This window comes from Clarias gariepinus, chromosome 4 (assembly GCF_024256425.1).
Source record: "Clarias gariepinus isolate MV-2021 ecotype Netherlands chromosome 4, CGAR_prim_01v2, whole genome shotgun sequence".
In the NCBI taxonomy this organism is placed as follows: Eukaryota; Metazoa; Chordata; class Actinopteri; order Siluriformes; family Clariidae; genus Clarias; species Clarias gariepinus.
Genome location: NC_071103.1, coordinates 20,558,595 through 20,578,767, shown reverse-complemented (window position 1 = coordinate 20,578,767; position 20,173 = coordinate 20,558,595). Strand labels below are relative to the sequence as shown.

At 38.9% G+C, this 20,173-nt stretch overlaps 1 protein-coding gene across 1 annotated transcript in view; it reads right to left on the bottom strand.

Moving 5' to 3' along the window:
• Window positions 1–19,135, bottom strand: part of ulk4 (unc-51 like kinase 4) — a 61,855-nt gene extending 42,720 nt beyond the window's left edge. Inside the window, exons 1-18 of the mRNA XM_053494752.1 lie at window positions 18,984–19,135; window positions 18,623–18,772; window positions 18,339–18,438; window positions 17,949–18,088; window positions 17,623–17,785; window positions 17,289–17,390; window positions 16,996–17,079; window positions 16,832–16,907; window positions 16,411–16,515; window positions 15,540–15,637; window positions 15,123–15,192; window positions 14,854–14,920; window positions 11,209–11,316; window positions 11,067–11,127; window positions 10,664–10,857; window positions 9,482–9,528; window positions 2,908–2,986; window positions 1,725–1,832 (exon numbers count right to left, since the gene is read on the bottom strand). Coding sequence (XP_053350727.1) covers window positions 1,725–1,832; window positions 2,908–2,986; window positions 9,482–9,528; window positions 10,664–10,857; window positions 11,067–11,127; window positions 11,209–11,316; window positions 14,854–14,920; window positions 15,123–15,192; window positions 15,540–15,637; window positions 16,411–16,515; window positions 16,832–16,907; window positions 16,996–17,079; window positions 17,289–17,390; window positions 17,623–17,785; window positions 17,949–18,088; window positions 18,339–18,438; window positions 18,623–18,760 — 1,740 coding nt within the window. The 5' untranslated portion in view covers window positions 18,761–18,772; window positions 18,984–19,135. The remainder of the gene's footprint in view (window positions 1–1,724; window positions 1,833–2,907; window positions 2,987–9,481; window positions 9,529–10,663; window positions 10,858–11,066; window positions 11,128–11,208; window positions 11,317–14,853; window positions 14,921–15,122; window positions 15,193–15,539; window positions 15,638–16,410; window positions 16,516–16,831; window positions 16,908–16,995; window positions 17,080–17,288; window positions 17,391–17,622; window positions 17,786–17,948; window positions 18,089–18,338; window positions 18,439–18,622; window positions 18,773–18,983) is intronic.
• Window positions 19,136–20,173: the final 1,038 nt, after the last annotated feature.

Sequence of the window (20,173 nt, the reverse complement as noted above, 5' to 3'; positions counted from 1 at the left end):
CTGTGTAAATATATATATATATATTTAATTCTAAACATTTTAATATTTTTTTTTATTCTAAACATAAACAAAGACAAGATTATCTTGTTAAAAAGTGTTTCTCTGCTACACTTTTGTGACTGTAAGTCCATTTAAGTAAACTGTCAATTTGTGTACTAACGCCCATCAAAGACTTAATGCCCATCACAGACTTTGTGATGTCCTATTATCTTAGCCTCTTCTCTTGACTGATCAAATCAGTCTTTCTAATTTCAAGAGACAGAAAGAACAAAAAATAAATAAAGTAAAATGAAGGCAATCAAATACCTCAGCTTCCATGATCTCTATTCTGAGAACTCAGTCAGATCATTCAGACTTATGAAATGTTCTGGACAAACGGAAGAATCTGATCCATGGAGGCCTTATCCCAGAACCCACAGCACCCAAAGGATCTGCTGCTAACGTCCTAGTGCCTGTCCCTGTATGAGTCATGCCTTAAGGGGCCATAGCTTCCCAGGTGGCACAAGGGGAACCTACAGTAAATAATATTTGGCTTGGTGTTTTGGTTTTTAATGTTATAGCTAATTGATGTATATTGCTCATCAAAAGAGTCAGTTGATTTATATGTCATATTTATACAGTATATTGTATTACTATACTTAATAATACTATAACCTGTGTCAAGCTTGTATGTGCAGACTGAAAGGTCTGCTGTGGCGACTCCTTGCCGGGAGCAGACGAAATTCAAATTCGTGACCAACAACGACATAACTATATATGAATAAGACCTAAAAGAAACTTCTAAATAAAAATATATTAGTAAAAACGGCATTAAAGCAATATTGTGTCTCAGGCTGATATTTGCAAAAAATTCTGGATTGGATACTTGAAGAAAAAAGTTTGACTGACCCTATTCTGTAACAAATCTAGCCTGAAATATTCTTATTGTGAGATCTTCGAGAAACTTAAATGACTTATTTACTCCTGAGTCACTTTTCAATTACTAAATAAGTGGCTACAGTAGCAAAATACTGTAACAACAAAATAACAACAATCTTATTTCTTAAATAATTAAAATATATGTGGTGCCTGCTAATGTATGAATAGAGTGTGCCACCTGTAGGATAATAGAAGAATGGCAACATTTCATCCCCTCAAATACAAACATATAAACTTAAAAATGATTTTGAAGTTTGTGTGGCGATAAATTAATTGCTACACAAAAGAATTGCAATAGGTCACTGAATAGATTTTTCCCTAATCTCTAATAATTAATAAATAATAACTTATAAAATTAAACTGTGCTAAACTTCTTATAAACAATCATAATGCCTAAGGCAGGATTCACTGGGGAAAAAATGGGAAGTGTAACAAATCAAACCTCATACAAGTTTGATAACATATTTACAATTCTTATGTTTTTTTATTAACTTTTGAAACAAATGAACAAATAACTACTTTTAAAAACAGCAAATTTAGAGAAGTGGTTTTAGAAATTGTCTACCAGTGAGCCTTTTTACATTGAACTGTACATTTTCAATCATCCCACAAAATGGTTTTATTTCTCTTTCTTTCTTCATTTATTTACTTGTCCACTTGTCCCTTATCCCCATACCATGAATGTTATCAGAGTTTTTTGTATTTCCTGACTGTGCTGATTGGACTTCCCCCACCCAAAAAAAGAAAATCAGTAAACACTTGTACAAATTAAAAAAAGACTCCGATACCCTGTCTGATAACTTTACCTGAGTAGCAATGAGGTATAGGAGCTCCCCCAGTGGTGGCAGAAGGCACTGCTTCAGCTTGCTGTTCCTGAAGTTCTCACGAATAAGCTCTGTGAACATGGAAACTGCCTGTGGAGTAAAAAAAAGAAAGCGCAATATATCAAATAACTTAGATAGCCAAAAATACCTTTCTTTAAACTAATAGCTTGTGAGATTAATATACACTATATTGCCAAAAGTATTTGCTCTTCTGTCTTCAAATGCATATGAACTTAAGTAACATTCAATTCTTAATCCATAGGGTTTAATATGATGTTGGCCCACCCTTTGCAGCTATAACAGCTTAAACTCTTCTGAGAAGGCTTTCCACAAGGTTTAGGAGTATGTTTATGGGAATTTTTGACCATTCCTCCAGAAGCGCATTTGTGAGGTCAGACACTAATGTTGTACGAGAAGACCTTGCTCACAGTCACTGCTTTAATTCATCCCAAGCGTGTTCTGTCAGGTTGAGGTCAGGACTTTGTGCAGACCAGTCAAGTTCTCCCACACCAAACTTGCTCATTAATGTCTTTATGGACCTTGCTTTGTGCACTGGTGTGCAGTCATGTTGGAACAGAAAGTGTCAATCCCCAAACTTTTCCCACAAAGTTGGGAGCATAAAATTGTCGAAAATGTCTTGGTATGCTGAAGCATTAAGAGTTCCCTTCACTGGAAGTAAGGTGCCAAACACAATGACTAAAAAACAACCCCACACCAGTTCCAACATGACATGCTTTAGAGATGCTACAGTGACCCCTGCTGACATTTATTTCCATTAACCACAGGGATTTAACAGGCATCAGAATGAAGAATCAGATAAAGAATGAAGATGAACATGAATAATCTTCTTCGAAAGCGACCACGCACAAAGCAGTCATATTATTAACCTAAATGCCTGTCTTTCTTTTAACTCTTTTTTTAATACTACTAACGCAAATGTTGTCTTGCTCTTAATTAAGTATATGGGGGCTGGGGATGTTGTGCATAAGAAATTATAGCATTTTAGTTGCACTTGTTTAAAAAAATATATGCTATATCACCCACAAATATAAAATTACTATTTTTTTTAAATAATTAAAAATAAAACTAAGCAGAATGGTATTTAAGGAACAAGGTAAATTCTTTTCATATGCTAGCTGAAAAATATGCAAATGATCAAACTCACTTCTATGACAAGAACGTCCTCTCTGAGGTCTGTACTGTGACAGGCCAACAGACCGATGATTCTCATCACTTTGGTCTTCCTGAAGGAAACAAAATAATTTCTATTCATAAAATAATATATTGTAAAATTAATAATCGGCTTCATAAATGTGATCATTTTACATGGATGCACACAGATTGTATTTAAAAAAACAATAAACATATAGTTCTGAAAATCCTGTGTGTGATTTACTATTGTCATGATAATGCTTCATAATCCTAGAGTAAGTTTTTAAAAATCACATGACAATGCAGCAAAAAAAAAAAAAAAGATGTTGCTTAGGACATGGCAAGTGTGTCACAGCACCAGAGGTGTCAGGTAATGAAGTACAAATACTTTGTTACCTTACTTAAGTAGAACTTTTGGGTATCTATACTTTACTGCACATGACGTCACATCACACACTCCAGCAAGGACGTTTGAATAAAATAGCATTTTCGGTTGATGAGGTTGTGATAAGTAGACGAAGATGTCCGTGATAGAGACTCAAGATTCGAGCAAAAGTGAGCACCACCAAGCACCAGGGAGGAAGGTAGCAGCACCAGGAGGTAACAGGAATGATGTATATATATATATATATATATATATATATATATATATACGCTACATTGGTGTCAGAAGTGGGATGGAAAGTAACAAGTTGAAGTCCACCACGGAAGGACTGGGCAAAGCTGCGGGAGTCTCAGCTCAGTGGCGCTCGGTAGGTGAACCTAGCCGGGGACAGGGCTACCCATCACGGCTAGACAACGAACAAGTCTCCGGGGCGTCGCAGCCCGGGACCGCAGGACTACCGCAGCAACGTTCTCAGGCCTGAGGACAGCGTACCCAGCAGCCGTTTAAACTAGTTCCGGGGGGCGCCGAGGGAAAGCCGCCTCCCACAACTGTCTTTGTTCCCCCAACTAGTGGATTTAACTTCCGGTCAGGACGTGCAGAACATTGTCCTGGACGACGTCTTACTACGGGCGCTCGTAGACACCGGTTCCACTGTTTCGCTGCTGCGCTCTGGATTACTGGGGCAAAGCGAGCACGTTTGCAGACTGCCTGACCCAGCCTTCAACATTCGCACCGTGTCTGGGAGCTACATAAAGATACGGGCTTGTTGCACGGTGCGAGTAAAAGTAGGTGAGCGTGTTCATTCGCATGATTTCTTTGTGGGAGACATTGGGGATGAGTGCATTTTGGGGTTGGAAATTTTAGAAAAGTGGGGTGTGGTGTTGAATCTAACTGACGGGATATTTTCGCGGTAGATGAGCGTGAATGCAATCGTACCAATTTGGTGCAGCACACGATCTATACGGGAAACTGCGTGAGATGGCCGACTCGGGCATCATTGAGCCGGCGTTCGGACCGTGGTCTTCACCGATTGTGCTCGTGCATAAAAAGGACGATTCTTGGGGGTTTTGTGTCGATTACCGGCGGTTGAACGAGGTAACTCATTGCCGCGGATAGATGCTGCGCTGGAACGTTGCGGCTCGGCTTGGTTTAGCTCACTGGATCTGCATAGCGAGTACTGGCAAGTAGAGCTCGCCCCAGAAGCACGACCTAAAACCGCATTCTTGATCAGGCAAGGGCTATGGCAATTTCGGCGCATGCCTTTCGGCATATGCAACGCTCCAGCTACGTTTGAACGGTTGATGGAGAAAGTGTTGGCAGATATTCCTCGTAACCGTTGTGTCGTCTACCTGGACGATTTACTGGTGCACGGCAAGGAGTTTGTGGTCGCATTAGCTAACCTACAGGTGGTATTTCTGCATATCTGGCTGGCGAATTTGTGGCTCAATCCCAAAAAGTGCCAGCTGTTGCAGCAGGAAACCGTTTTTCTGGGTCACGTAATTAAAAGGGATTGCCACCGATCCAGCCAAAATTGCTGCGGTACAGAATTGGCCTGAACCGATAAATGTGTCGCAGCTACACATCTTCCTCGGGTTAGCCTCCTACTACCGCCAGTTTGTGAAAAACTTTGCCACGATCGCAAGCCCGCTGCACGGGCTAACAAAAAAGAACCAGCAGTTTCGCTGGGACATTGTACATGCGCGTGCTTTCGCTCAGTTGCGTGAAGCTTTGATCACGTGTCCCGTTCCTGATTATCCGGATGCATCGCGCACGTTCATCCTTGACACGGACGCAAGCGATGTAGGGCTGGGGGCTGTACTATCTCAAGTTTCCGGTAACCAAGAGTGTCTTGTCGCTTACTTCAGCCGCGCATTGTCTGGGCCTGAGAGGAATTATTGCGTCACGCGGCGCGAGCTGTTAGCAGTTGTCGCATCTTTAAAACATTTCCGGGCGTACTTATGCGGGCAACCCTTCTTGCTGCAGACTGATCACGCTTCACTAGTTTGGCTGCTCAGTTTTAAAGCGCTGTTAGCGCGTTGGCTTGAGCGGTTACAAGAAGACAGCTTCACCATTCAGCACCGAGCCGGGAAACTACACGCTAACGCCGACGCTTTATCTCGCTGGCCGTGCAGCAAAGAGCGTTGTCGGTACTGCGAGCAGATTGAAGAGCCTGTGTGCGGTTGCGACGTAGCTCAACCTCCGAAACCACCGATCCGCAACATCCCCCCCGCTCAATCCTCCGGACCCCCCGGGGGTGATCAGCCTCGTCTAGGGCAGCGTCCACAGTCGCTTCACCTGTGCCACAGCTGGACAGTGATCAGCTCATTGCCGAGCAGGAGAATGACCCGGTTCTGCAGCAGGTACTAGGTTGGGTTAAAGCGGGCCTGAGACCGGATTATACCGCGGCCGCTTATCTGGGGCTAGAGGTAAAAGCTCTCCACTCGCAGTTTACCCGCCTAGCGTTGCGGGAAGGGTTACTCTACAAACACTGGGAACAGCCGTGCGGCACTGGCGAATGTTTTCAGCTCCTGGTAACGAGGACTTTGCGGGCATGTGTGCTGGAGATGGTGCATGGACATTCCGGTTCTGGACACTTCTGGGTGACTAAAACGCTGCGGCGGTTGCGTGCTCGATTCTACTGGACGGGCTGTCATATGGACAGTAAACTCTTTGTCCACCGATGCGAACTCTGCACGGCAAAGAAGGGCCCCACCCAGCGCTCGCGGGCACCGCTGCAGGACTTTCGGGTGGGGGCACCTATGGAGCGTATGGACGTGGACATTCTCGGCCCGTTTCCTGTTTCCGATCGCGGTAACCGTTATGTGCTGGTAGTCGTGGATTACTTTACGAAATGGCTGAAGGCGTTTGCTGTTCCTGATCAGAGCGCTTCTACCACAGCTCGAGTGCTGGTGGATGAGGTGTTCAGCCGATTCGGCGCCCCGGAGCAGCTACACAGCGATCAGGGCTGAAATTTTGAGGCGGAGGTGTTTGCAGCAGTGTGTCGAGCGCCTCAGGGTGAAAAAGACCTGCACCACGCCCCTTCATCCTCAAAGTGACGGCCTCGTGGAACGGTTTAATCGGACTCTCACCACACAACTCGCTGTGCTGACCAGCAATTAACCCTGGGACTGGGTTCACCTCCCCACCGGATTTACCCATGAAGCCTGGGCTGGATTACTTTTGTTCCTTGAAGGACAAACTGTTCCGGGTCCATGAGTTGGCGCGTAAACACTTGGCGGACACCGGGGTTAAGCAACGACGGGTCTATGACACTCACAGCCGGGGCCGGGCCTTCGTGCCTCAGAGATTGAGTTCGTCATGGTGACTGGGGACGGTCACAGCTCGGGTGGGGGCAGTGTGGCGCAGGCGGGGCTTCGGCTGGCGACTATCATGCTTTGCGGGAGGGGTTGCTATGTGTTCACCATGTTGGGGAAGGGTGTTTGGATACATACTTACACTGGGTTAACTAGGTTAATATATATGTGTGTGTTTATAAAAAAATAATATATGTGTGTGTGTGTGTGTGTGTGTGCAGTGGTGTGAAAAACTATTTGCCCCCTTCCTGATTTCTTATTCTTTTGCATGTTTGTCACACTTAAATGTTTCTGCCCATCAAAAACCGTTAACTATTAGTCAAAGATAACATAATTGAACAAAAAATGCAGTTTTTAAATGAAGGTTTACGTTATGAAGGGAGAAAAAAAACTCCAAATCTACATGGCCCTGTGTGAAAAAGTTATTGCCCCCCCTTGTTAACTTAACTGTGGTTTATCACACCTGAGTTCAATTTCTGTAGTCACCCCCAGGCCTGATTACTGCCACACCTGTTTCAATCAATAAATCATTTAAATAAGAGCTACCTGACACAGAGAAGTAGACCAAAAGCACCTCAAAAGCTAGACATCATGCCAAGATCCAAAGAAATTCAGGAACAAATGAGAACAAAAGTAATTGAGATCTATCAGTCTTTGGGACTCCAGCGAACCACAGTGAGAGCCATTATATCCAAATGGCAAAAACATGGAACAGTGGTGAACCTTCCCAGGAGTGGGCGGCCGACCAAAATTACCTCAAGAGCGCAGAGACAACTTATCCGAGAGGCCACAAAAGACCCCAGGACAACATCTAAAGAACTGCAGGCCTCAATGCCTAAGGTCAGTGTTCACGACTCCACCATAAGAAAGAGACTGGGCAAAAACGGCCTGCATGGCAGATTTCCAAGGCGCAAACCACTTTTAAGCAAAAAGAACATTAAGGCTCGTCTCAATTTTGCTAAAGAACATCTCAATGATTGCCAAGACTTTTGGGAAAATACCTTGTGGACCGACGAGACAAAAGTTGAACTTTTTGGAAGGTGCATGTCGCGGTACATCTGGCGTAAAAGTAATTGCACAGCATTTCAGAAAAATAACATCATACCAACAGTAAAATATGGTGGTGGTAGTGGGATGGTCTGGGGTTGTTTTGCTGCTTCAGGACCTGGAAGGCTTGCTGTGATAGATGGAACCATGAATTCTACTGTCTCCCAAAAAAATCCTGAAGGAGAATCTGTTCGTCAACTCAAGCTGAAGCGATCTTGGGTGCTGCAGCAGGACAATGACCCAAAAACACCAGCAAATCCACCTCTGAATGGCTGAAGAAAAACAAAATGAAGACTTTGGAGTGGCCTAGTCAAAGTCCTGACCTGAATCCTATTGAGATGTTATGGCATGACCTTAAAAAAAGGTTCTAGTTCATGCTAGAAAACCCTCAAATAAAGCTGAATTACAACAATTCTGCAAAAATGAGTGGGCCAAAATTCCTCCAGAGCGCTGTAAAAGACTCGTTGCAAGTTATTGCAAACGCTTGATTGCAGTTATTGCTGCTAAGGATGGCCCAACCAGTTATTAGGTTCAGGGGGCAATTACTTTTTCACACAGGGCCATGTAGGTTTGGATTTTTTCTCTCCCTAAATAATAAAAACCATCATTTAAAAACTGCATTTTGTGTTTACTTGTGTTATCTTTGACTAATAGTTAAATGTGTTTGATGATCAGAAACATTTTGTGTGACAAACATGCAAGAAATCAGGAAGGGGGCAAATAGTTTTTTTCACACCACTGTGTGTGTATATATATATATATATATATATATATATATATATATATATTTTTTTTTTTTTTTTTTTTTTTTTTTTTGATTAAATCACTTGGATTAATCATTCATTCTGACAGCACTAATGTTTATTGTAGACAACCATACAAGGGTAATTGTTACTAAGCCTGCCCTGGGTACACTAATTTTCTTGTATGTTGCCCTCACAGATTCCTGCAGCTAAGCTTGGATGTACATTTACATTCCAATAAAGGTTACCGATTACATGCCTCTGAAGTTTGACATTAACATGTTAATGCTCAGTAGTACACATATGGTTCTTTAATGTATTTGCATTGTACTAAAATGCATTATTTTTTCAATTGCCATATACAGTATCCCAAATCACTATGGCCGTTAAAAAAATACAACACAAAAACAACACATTTTTCTTTTTTTTGGAATGAGGTGTTAGTGCAGTATATAGGCCCGTGGGACAGCCTAAGCTTTTATCCTTAATGTTTTTTTCCCCCTCACGTTACTTTCACTTTTATACTTTAATAGTTTTGAAACCAATACTTTTACTTGCGTAAAAAGCTTGAGTTGATACTTCTAAAGACATCTTTTTAAACCCTAGTATCTATACTTCTACTCAAGTAATGAATGTGAATACTTTTGACACCACTGCACAGCACTGATTACATCCAGCATTTAATGTGGAATTACACACACACACACACACACACAAACACACAAACACAAACACACACACACACACACACACACTGGTACCTCAGCAAACAAATTTAATCCATTTTGAAGTTGAGTGCTAAAGGTGGAATTTTATACTGCAAAACACATTTTGCCATAAAAATAATGTAAATGCAGATAATCCTTTCCAGTCAGCCCAAGTTTTGCACAAAATGCAAAAAATAAAAAATAATATGTAAACTTAAAAATGACACACTGACGCAAACAAGTTCTGAATGGCTCCCAGATGTGCTTGCAACTCTTGCAAAAATTTGTGTGGCGGGGCTTTCATATCTGCAAATCCAATACACAGCACAAACCTAACTGTTTTCTAGAAATGTATCAATAGGGATTGTTTTTTACACAGCATCATACTCACATATCCCAGTTAGGGGCCTGCCGCAGCTGCTGGATCAACACGGGAAACTTGTGGGGGGTGGGAGAAAGAGAGAGACAGAGATATTAGCTTCATGTATGATCCACTGTGACAAATTTATGCACCTCATTATATTGTATAAGACATTGGACTACGGTTTGGAAGGTCCCGGGTTTAAATCCCACGACCACCAAGTTGAGCAAGGCCCTTAACCCTAAACTGCTCAGATGTAGAATGAGATAAAAATGTAAATCACTCTGGATAAGGGCATCTGACAAATGCCTAAATTGTCAAATGTCAGAATACTACAAAACTACTTAAAGCTGATGGCGGACCGCCGTCTGGATTCAGACAGAGTGACAGTTCTATCCAAACCCTGATGCTTTTCTGGTAAATAAGAAAAAATTAATATTACAGTAATCTAGCGCTATTTCCCCCTCAAGGTAGGCACGGCTACTCAGCTACTTACAGTAGTTTACCGTATACAGACTGTATACAGAGTGTGTGAAAGAAACAAACCAAAAGGCGCAAGCAAAATCACTAAACTCCAGCTTCTTACTGACAAGTTAACAATAAATGGCTTTTTTTTATTATTACGTTATGTTAAATCATCGTTCAAGGCTCCGCCACTTTTTTCCTTCCATGTGAAAAGAAATAATATTTGTGTAATCCAGTAGAAATTAACACACATTCACAGCTGCATGAAGGAAGCTGTCACGCGCAAAAATAAATAAATAAATAAAAAAATTTGTAATTTTTAAAAAAATTATAATAATAATCGGAAAAATTATAATAGTGATGAACAGATCAACAATCTAATTTGCAGCAAATTTACTCACCAGAAGCATTAATTAATAAGTGAGGACAGTGACATATTATCCATCATACTGTATATGCAGTACAATCCCACATTATATTTGTGTTCTTTTTTGCTTTTGTATTAAGATTGATTGGTCTTTGTACTTTATCAACTTACTTTTTATTATTATTATATCTTGGTTGACCCTGTGGTCTCACCCGACCCATGGATGGATGGATGGATGGATGGATGGATGAACATTCTTTTTTTAGCATCTCTACCACTGGCACTTGTTTCAATAGTTAGACATTGATCAGAATCTCTATTAAAAAAGCCTTTAAGTAAAAAATTTTACTGTGTGTGATATGGACCCAAACACTGCTTACCAGCTGGGAATGCATTAAGAGAGTGGCTGTGTCTCTGTGGCCACAAACACAGCACAGATAGCAGAGTAGGTTCAGTTTGGCACGTGGTGTTGTGGTGGCTCCAGATCCAGCTTTTTCCATTGACTCCATTACAGCACATACCTGCTGCAGGAATGCAGCCCATTCACCTGAGCTTAGACATGCCAAACGCTCAACTATATATACAAAGCAGGAGAGGAAGCAAAGGACTGACTGTTAGTAATAAGCATGTCAATCAAAACTCTAAAAAAAAAATAATAATAATAATAAAAAGAGTAATTTATAAAGATTTACTAGTAAATCTAGCTTTTCTGGTAAATAATAATAATTAATATTATTTATGCAAATGTTAAATGTTCAGCAAAAAAAAATAAAAATAGTTTACCTGAATATGCTGATACACACAGTGTTTTGGAGTCAAATCGAACAGGAGCCATTTTCAGAATCTGAGAAAACAAGAAAAATAGCTGGGGTTTTAACTTTATCACTTGAGATTTTCTCATCTTTAAGCCTGTATTGTCACTCACCTTTGGGTTGTCCATAATAGGAGTCACAGTCAGATCTGATTCAGTGTATAAGAGCTCTTTAATGCAGGCTTCTGAATGATGCTGCAAATCTTCCAAAACACTGCTGTCCTATGATACAACACCCAAAATTCAGGGAGCTATAGTATAAGAGTAGTTAACAAATAAGGGGTAAAAAAAATTAGGAAAAAAAAAGGATGTTTTCTAAAGTCATGTAGTGTGACATCTAATACTTAAGAAAATATAAGCAGCCACTAACTTTGTCAGATTTTTCAATGTCTTTTAACATTTTTCACTATGTGACAAACAAATAAGAAAACTAATATTTATTATATACAGACACCATGAGATATATTTATCTTCATTTTGGACACTTATTTACACTTAGTTAGAGTAACTTCTTAGATATGAATTTATAAATAATATTTTTCCCCATAAATAGTGAGTCAAACTTTGTTGACGACCTTTTAAAACTATTGAAAATGATATCACTTTCAGTGGAATGATTGCCTTTTCTCTCCTTATGCAAAGCTGAGATTTGTGTGTGTGTCACACAAAAGAACAAATTGTAGTTAATGCATGAAAAATAAAGTTTAAAATTTAAATATTAAAGTCTTAAAAAAACAAATAATAATAATAATAATAATAAATTCTCATTCTCATACTCCACTAAAGCTTTTGTGAGTAATTTAGCCACTGCCTCCCGATATAACATTTCTGGAGACTTTGGGGTTGTGTGCAAAATAGCTCCTTTTCTCTTGTCCTGTATCTTTTTTTTTTTTTTTTTTTGGATGCAAGTTATCCTAAGCAAGTTGATATTGAATGTTTCCATTCTCCCCTCAGCCTAGAGATGTCTAGAATCTAGAGCCTCCATGCTGTTTGGCTCCACTAAACATGATCAGTGCTTGAAATATATTCCTTAAGGCATATGAGTGATTTTTTTAAAGTACTGTAGTATTTACGTTCTTCGCTGTTTTTCTTTAGGAGCTCCTCCCTTCTGCATGGATCACCGTTAATTCTCTCCCTGTTTTTCCTCATTCTCTCTCCCACTCATATCTCACCCTGAATTCATTTCGTCTCAAAAAAAAAAAAAAAGAAAACAAAGTGAAATTTCACGTTTTATATTTTTTATGACACACAGGTTGAGCAAAAACACCAAAATTCTTGTATTTAATCCCATTAAGACTGGTCAGGAAAGAAAATGGGGTAAACTAATTTTATTGAATTATTTATCATGGATTTAAAAGTATTGAGCCCCTAAAGGCACATGGGTGGAAAGACATTCAAAAGAAACAAATAAATCTAAAAAATAAATAAGTAAATACATAAATAAAGAATACTGGGGTAATGGCCTGTTTGTGAGATCTCGACAGCATTCTGCGAGATATCCCCCAAGGTGCGTTCCAAACGGCCTGAAGTGCCCTTCGAAGTATACTACAGTACACAGGGTGTTCAGCCATGTGAAGTTTGATTTACAAGTTATACAGGTTTCAATAGTATGTGTTATAATTGTATAATTTTTTGTTTCAATACATTTTCACAGCAGCAACAACAGGTATTCGAGGGGCTTATGTTATGGTACTACCATGGTAATGCACGGAGCAAGTGACGTCTGCGCTGATGACTTCGCAGGGTGTTCCGAGTTCAGCGCGAAACTTGACCGTTCAACGTTACCGTTTTAGTCCAGCAGGTGGCATTAATGCACCTAAAAAGCTGCCTGTCAAACTTGATACTTGACCGGTCAGGGGCACATTACCAATCCAGTCCAGTTAGTGGCAGTAATGCACCCAAAAGCTGGCTGCCAACCGCTAAAAAAATAAGCGAAGAAGATACTGGACCGCTACTACTCGGGCTGCGTTCCATTCCGAAGTGTACTTCCCAGGGTGCTCCCTACTCCCTGCTCCGTTTGCAGGGAATATCGGTAAAGGGAAATTCCCCTTGACAAAACTCCACTATTCGGAACGCCTTGCGAAGTCACGCGCGCAGACGTCACTTCCTCCGTGCGTTACCATGGTAACATGAGCACCTCGGATACTTGTCGCTGCTGCTGTGGAAATGTCACACTACGGACATTAACTGCTTAATATTTATTGAAACAAAAAAATAATACTATTATAAAACATACTATTAAAACATTATATTATTAAATACATCATTGATTAATAATAATAATTGATTAAAGATGTACAGAGTTATTCATCTTTTTTTGACCGATTACTAGCCTATATAATACTAAGGATTTCTTGATTAAATTAAAATGTAAATTTATGTGTCCTTTTAATAAGATTTCGTTGTCAATAATAATGATAATAAATATATAAACTGTTTTTCAAGCTCCATTTTCTTCACGCTCCAATGAGATGCAATGACTGATGGGACTTTTTTCATTCCCTTTTCCAGTAAAGATCGCAGTTCCCTTTAAACTGAACATTTTCGCTCCCTGCGGTTTGGAATCACACTTAACATGGCTGAACATCCTGTGAAGTATATTTTGCAGGGTACTTCAGGCCTATTGGAACACACCTTTGGTTTAGGGTTAGACGTCCGTTGTTAAACAGCCATGGGGAGATCTACTGAGTTTTACTTTCAGCTTGGTCTAAAATATAAAGGCACTCTGTCGGTACTCTGCTCTCACCCTTCCCGTATTTTGGCGCTGAAAGACTGACCCTGAAATATGAGTCATGTGGTCTATTCGCCATATCTGTCGAAATATTTGTGATATCTCACAAACAAAAGGCCTTTAAGTTCTCATTATTAAAAAGATCTTGTCCTGCAGTGTGACAGTACAGGTGGCACACCAGGGACATTTTGTGTGGCACTAAAGGACATTTCATTTATTTATTTATTTTCCTAAAGGACATTTCAGGCTTTTGTATCAGTTAATGACAGTTAACCTGTCATTCAAAGTTAGCAAGACACATTTGCACCATTTTACATAACTGTGTAGTTAAACATTGGAATTTTTAATTAAATACATACGATAGCAGTACTTCCACCAAATATAGCTGGCCATGTAATTGCCCAGTTTAGAATCAGAATATGGTGTTACCAGAGGACATGGGCTTAAGTGACTTTTCAATGCTTTCCTAAAATAGATGTATTGGTAAACATTTTTATGCTGTTTTCTAACTTATTGAATCATGCTTGAGACAGTCGCACTACAGGAAATTTTTTAGGTTTGACTCAAAAAATCAAACAACAAAGTAAAATTGTTTTTGTAATAATGGATCATGTAAACCAAAGAAATTAAGAAAACTATTTAGAGCATTTTTTAATTATTAAAATACTAAATTGATTCATTTTGTCTGATGGGACAATGGAAATGCAATGTCCCATTAATAACCTATATATGTACCAAAAAAACCAATAAGTCAAAAATATCAGTGACTCCACACCCTTGTACTGGCATTAAGATTCAGCAGTTTTTCTTGCATGCACACACACACACACACACACACACACACACACACTATATACAGTATACAAAATAACTGTAGCAGATACACATTCCTTAATTAGTCAGTAGATGGAGATGTAGTACCATGAGACAAGACAAATATCAAGCTAATGAACGGAAAATAGAAAGGTGTTACAGAGAATTTTAAATACATTGGCAACAAAATTAGTATTGTGTGTTTCATATTTCACCTGTGTCTTGATATCTCTGTTCTCGATGTCTTTGGCAATGCAGCTTGTTCTTGGAGTTGGACATGAACTGTCATAACACATGTACAACACACAACACTAAAAGTGAGAATTTTTTATTGTAAAAACATTTTTAATTCATATTCCATAAAGCTGAAATATAATTGATTATTAGAAAAAGAATTAGCAGTAAGCCACATAACAGACATTATGCATTCTAGTGATTGCTGATAATCATCAGCCTCAATGTGAATCTGCATGAACAGACATACCTGAGAAGGAAAATAGACTCGTTGGCATCTGTGTTCAGTACAGACTTGGGTCTAAACTCGGCCACATTATCTACAATATGGAAGATAAATAAATAAAAATTATACGCAGACAGACAAATAATGAAATATATTTAAAGAAAATTATTTAAATAAAATAAAAATACAAAATTATTTGCTCCATAAAAATGTGCAAATACAGTTACAGAAAAAACAGTACTGTTGACAATATATTTTTTTAAATCCTCCTCAAATAGACATATACTAGAAATCATTTAAAATAATTATAAGCGGTTTGGAATACAGATCTGCCAGTATTAGTAACACCAGTAAAGAATATTGTAAAGGCGAATGGGATTTTTTTTTTGGCAAACAGTGCATGATGGAGGTACAGAAGCATGCATGCAGTCTCTGATTTACCTAATGTGAAGGACTTGCAGAGGTGTGGGTTACTGTGAGCAGCGGTCACTGTCTGGGCTTCGTCGGCTAGTTCAGAAAGACCCGACTCCAACTGTACACTGAGTCAAAAAGACAAACAGACAGACACACAATAAATGCAAATGTTTTAATTTGTCTGTCGTCAAGTTAAACACTGCTTAATAATATAGAGTGATCTTAACTAAAATAAAATTGTATTTCTGCAATATACCAAGGTTTCTCAACAGAATTAGGAATTAATAAAAACAACAAAATTTATTGTGAACTAGATCTACAGAGAACTAGTAACTAGAAGAGTGAGAAATTGTTCCAGGCATGGTCTGAAAAATATAAGAAGGAATTTTACATTTTTAATGCAATACAGAAATAATAGCTTGCCACTGTTGATCAGTCTCTATCTCAGCTGATTCTTCATTTAATTTTCAATGCAGCTTTAGCACTTAAGTGCAGTGAGTATATCTTATTAAGTCTATATACAATGTTTGTTGGTTAGATTCTGTTTACTGTTGTTTAAACTTTCCAATGGCATGTCACACACATCATACATCTCAAAACGTCAGATGCCACGTCAGATGTCAGTTTGAGGTTTAAAAATGCTATGGGCGATGGATGCTATGGGCGATGGATGTTTCTGTCTGAGACCATGTAAACTTATTAAAAAATATTTTAAAAAATTTTGTTACTATTTACTTTTTTACCACTTTGGTGAGTTTCAATGCTTTGGTATAGGAGAAGAGACACATGGGTAAAAATACCAAAAAAGGGAGTAAAAGAAGGTAGTTTCCTTAAAGAAAGAAGAGAATAAATAGCACAGTAAGGCACTCTACAACACTGTGACAGGAGTGACACTTACCTGTTGCTAAGGGAGGTATTTTCATCTACATTACCCCTGGAGGAAACATCCACAAAAAATGCTTTTTTCCAAAATGGGTGCAGCAACAACTGTTCCCAGTTTAGCCTGTACACAATATAGGATAGTTATATTGTTTAGAGTCCTCTTATACAGCTCATACATGTTCAGGCATAAAAAAGGGACACATACTTTTCCATATGTCACATTCAATGGCATTCTAAGCTCTGTTAATTAGTTAAAGCGCACTGAAACCTTTTCATTAGTTAAATTTAATTAAAATTTTAGTAGTACACCATGTCATTTTTTTATTTGTGGAAAGATACAAGGGCATGTAGGTATGCATGCAAAAATGCACACATCCACATCCACATCAGTGTAAATGTGTTGATTGTGCAGCTACACATGTTTATTTAAGATGAACCTTTTTAGAGGATCTTTCTGCAGCAAACCCAGTACGAGGTCCTGGAACTCAGGACTACACGGTTGACAGCTAGGACCTTGAAAAACAAGCACATTGTTGCATTAGAGATTTACATTAAAATCTTAAAGTCATTACTATTAGTTTGACAACAGTTGCCCATAAACCTTTTTGCACCAGAGGTGGAGGATCTTCATGCAGAATGAGCTCAAACAAATCACTAAACGTCTCTGAGAAGAAAGGTGGCCTTCCTAAATAAAAATTAAAAGAAGAAACAAAACATTTGTTCAGCAGTATCATGTATGACGAATGTTGAAATTATTTCAAATGGATCATTTCTCTTTAGGTTCTTCTTACATCACATGGGAAGAAAACTGAAAATGATGGCTATTATCCTTAAAATTCACACTTGAGCCATTTAAACATTAAATCAGAAAGAACACCTTCAAAATGTTCAGACCTATAAACATCTCATAGAGGATGCAGCCCAATCCCCAGAGATCACTGGCGATGCTTGTGCTCTCTCCTCTCAGCACTTCTGGAGCACAGTGCAGCACGGACCCTGAACCAAACCAGATCAAAACACAATAAGGATATCAAGTCCATGCACAAAAAAAACTGTCAGAAAGTAATTACAGATGTTTATGTTCCCCGGCAAGAATTACTTATTACAAAAATTAATTGTAAAATAATTTGCTTGCCATGTACTATCAAAGAGGTAAAAGTATCATCTGGCACTTTAACAAGTAAGAAATCATCAAAGTAAGCTCCATGTTTAGGTGCTTAATGACAACCTTGGGTTCGGTTCTTAATATTTTTTTGAGGTGTAGGACTCTCTTTGTTGTCCCCTCCCTCGTCTGACATCACAAGAGCAAAAAACTCATCTAGGTTCTCTCCTTGTGCTTTGGCCAGACAGAAATTTGAGTACTTCAGAGCACCTAAACCATCCAGTAAGATCTGCAGGCAAATATAATTATTTATTAAGAATAATTTAAAAAAATTACACTTACTTTAAAAACATTAAAAATAGGAATTTCAATATTTACAACTGATTTTATGCAGACATGAATACAATTTTGTTTATGTAACATGTACACGTTACGTGGATGCATAGTCTTACCTTAGCAGGGCTGACGTCTGAGAACACTATACCAGAGTCATGGATGTACTTAAGACCTTTAAGGAGGTCTATAGCAAACTCTCGCACAATGTCATCTGACAAGCATTCATCTTGCGAAATAAGTGCCTGTAGTGATCCTCCTACAGAAATAAACAACAGGCAGATTTCAGCTGTGAATGGTTTATTAGTTTAAAGACCAACATTTACACATTGACGATCAATGACTTAAGAAAAAACAAACATGTTACATACAACAGGAAAAGTAGTAGTTGTTGAACATGGTGTATGCAAGACAGTAATGTTGACTATTAAGTGAATAAATCTGATCATTTTTATTCATCTTCTACACCGCTTCTCCTGTACAGGATTGCAGGAAGAGTGGAGACGTACCTGTGCACAACTCCACCACCAGCCAGAGATGATTACTAGTCTCATACCACTCATGGAAAGAGACCACATTATCATGCTTCATGTCATGAGTTAGCCTCACCTGGCAATACAGTGAAGGGAATAATAATTAAAAAATGCTAAATGTTGAAAGTTCTTGGAGGAAGGCAATGACTTTAGTATATACACAGTCAATAACAGTACCTGTGTATTCAAATAGCATGAAATATCTAAAGTTTAATATTGAAATTTCTGTGATTTTCACTAATATTTTCTGGTTTACTCACATGGTTTGTCAGCTCAGGCCTCTTGGATTTCTCACTACAGATAATTGCCACAAAATTGATGCTCCCTTTCCTCCTGCCCTTGTAAACCACTGACCTGCTTCCTCTTCCAATTTCTTCATACAAAATGAAGTTTTCCATTGGTGATTTTCACTGTGGAAATGATATTTTATGTTAGTTAATATTTATAACTTTGTTGAAAAAAGACTTGTTACATCTTTAGTTCTTTTTGTATTTTTCGAGCTACTTGTTCCCATATTGTGGTAAACATACAACAACAACAAGAGCAAAAACTCTGTTACAGTTGACCCTATTTATTCTCCTGAAGTTAGCATGCTAGTAAGATGTACTAAAGACTACTTACAATGCTAACCAACTGCAAGCGGAACTTTACATTCAATAACTGAATGTAATCCTTTAAAGTCTCTAACAGGAAGAGAACCGGGAAAAAACAATATTCTGCATTTCTTCTAGTATAATGTGCAGTAAAGAGAGACTCTTAAATCCAAACTACAGTTTAATAAACCGCGCAAGAACAAACAGCTGTCAAACGGAAACAAACCTGGACCAATCCACTTTCAAATCTGGGGGATTTTACCTGAATACTTGTGACAGGTCTTCTTTAAATCCCTGTGTTTTTTAATAGTTAAATGCAAATTTATTTAAAATGGTATTAGTACAAACACACACACGTCAAGAAATTCGATAAACTTCTTTACAATTTTCTTTTTCTTTTTTTTCTATGTCCATGCACCCCTACGACTGAGAAGTCCCTTCGTTGCTAGGTAACCGTGGAGCGCGCGGTCACAACAAGTAATGAAAGACTTTCAACCGTCACAGCAGATCATATTGCGCGAGCTAAAAGACGAGGAAAGGACCTGTAAAGATTAACCACAGAACGTCAAATAATAATACTAATAATCATCATCATCTTCAGCAGGGTGGCTTAGTAGTTAGCATTGTCACCTTCCAGGGTCTGGGTTTGATTCTTGCCTTTGTGTCTCTGGAGTTTGCATTTTCTCCTTGTGCTTGATGGGTTTTCTCTGGGTTCCCCAGTTCCCTCCCACAGTCCAAAGCCATGCAGATTAGGCTAACTGGCATCCCAAATTGCCCTTAGTGGGGTTCTTAACATGCTCAAAAACTCAGCCGTGACGATGCCTTAACCTTAAGTCATATTCAACATGTTCAAAAGGCCTGGTGTTCCCATGTGGCGATGGCACTGTTGCTTGGGCCCACTCACAGCTGCTTGCAACTATATCTTTTACTGTGTTTTGTGATAACAATGAAGTGGACTTTCTAAATTGTCTTTGTAAATGTTTGGAATACAAGCCCTGTTCCTCCAGTGTTTCGAACAAAGGTCTTATTTTATTTGATGTTTTAACTATTTGCAAAGATGTGTATATGCCTGTAACACTCACTCACTTATTGTCTATACCCTTTTACCCTGTATACGGGGTCACAGGAGGCCTGGAAACTTAGGGCACAAGGCAGGCAGGGTACACCCTGGACGGGTGGCCACACTATGGACAATTTGCGAATGCCAGTTATGTCTTT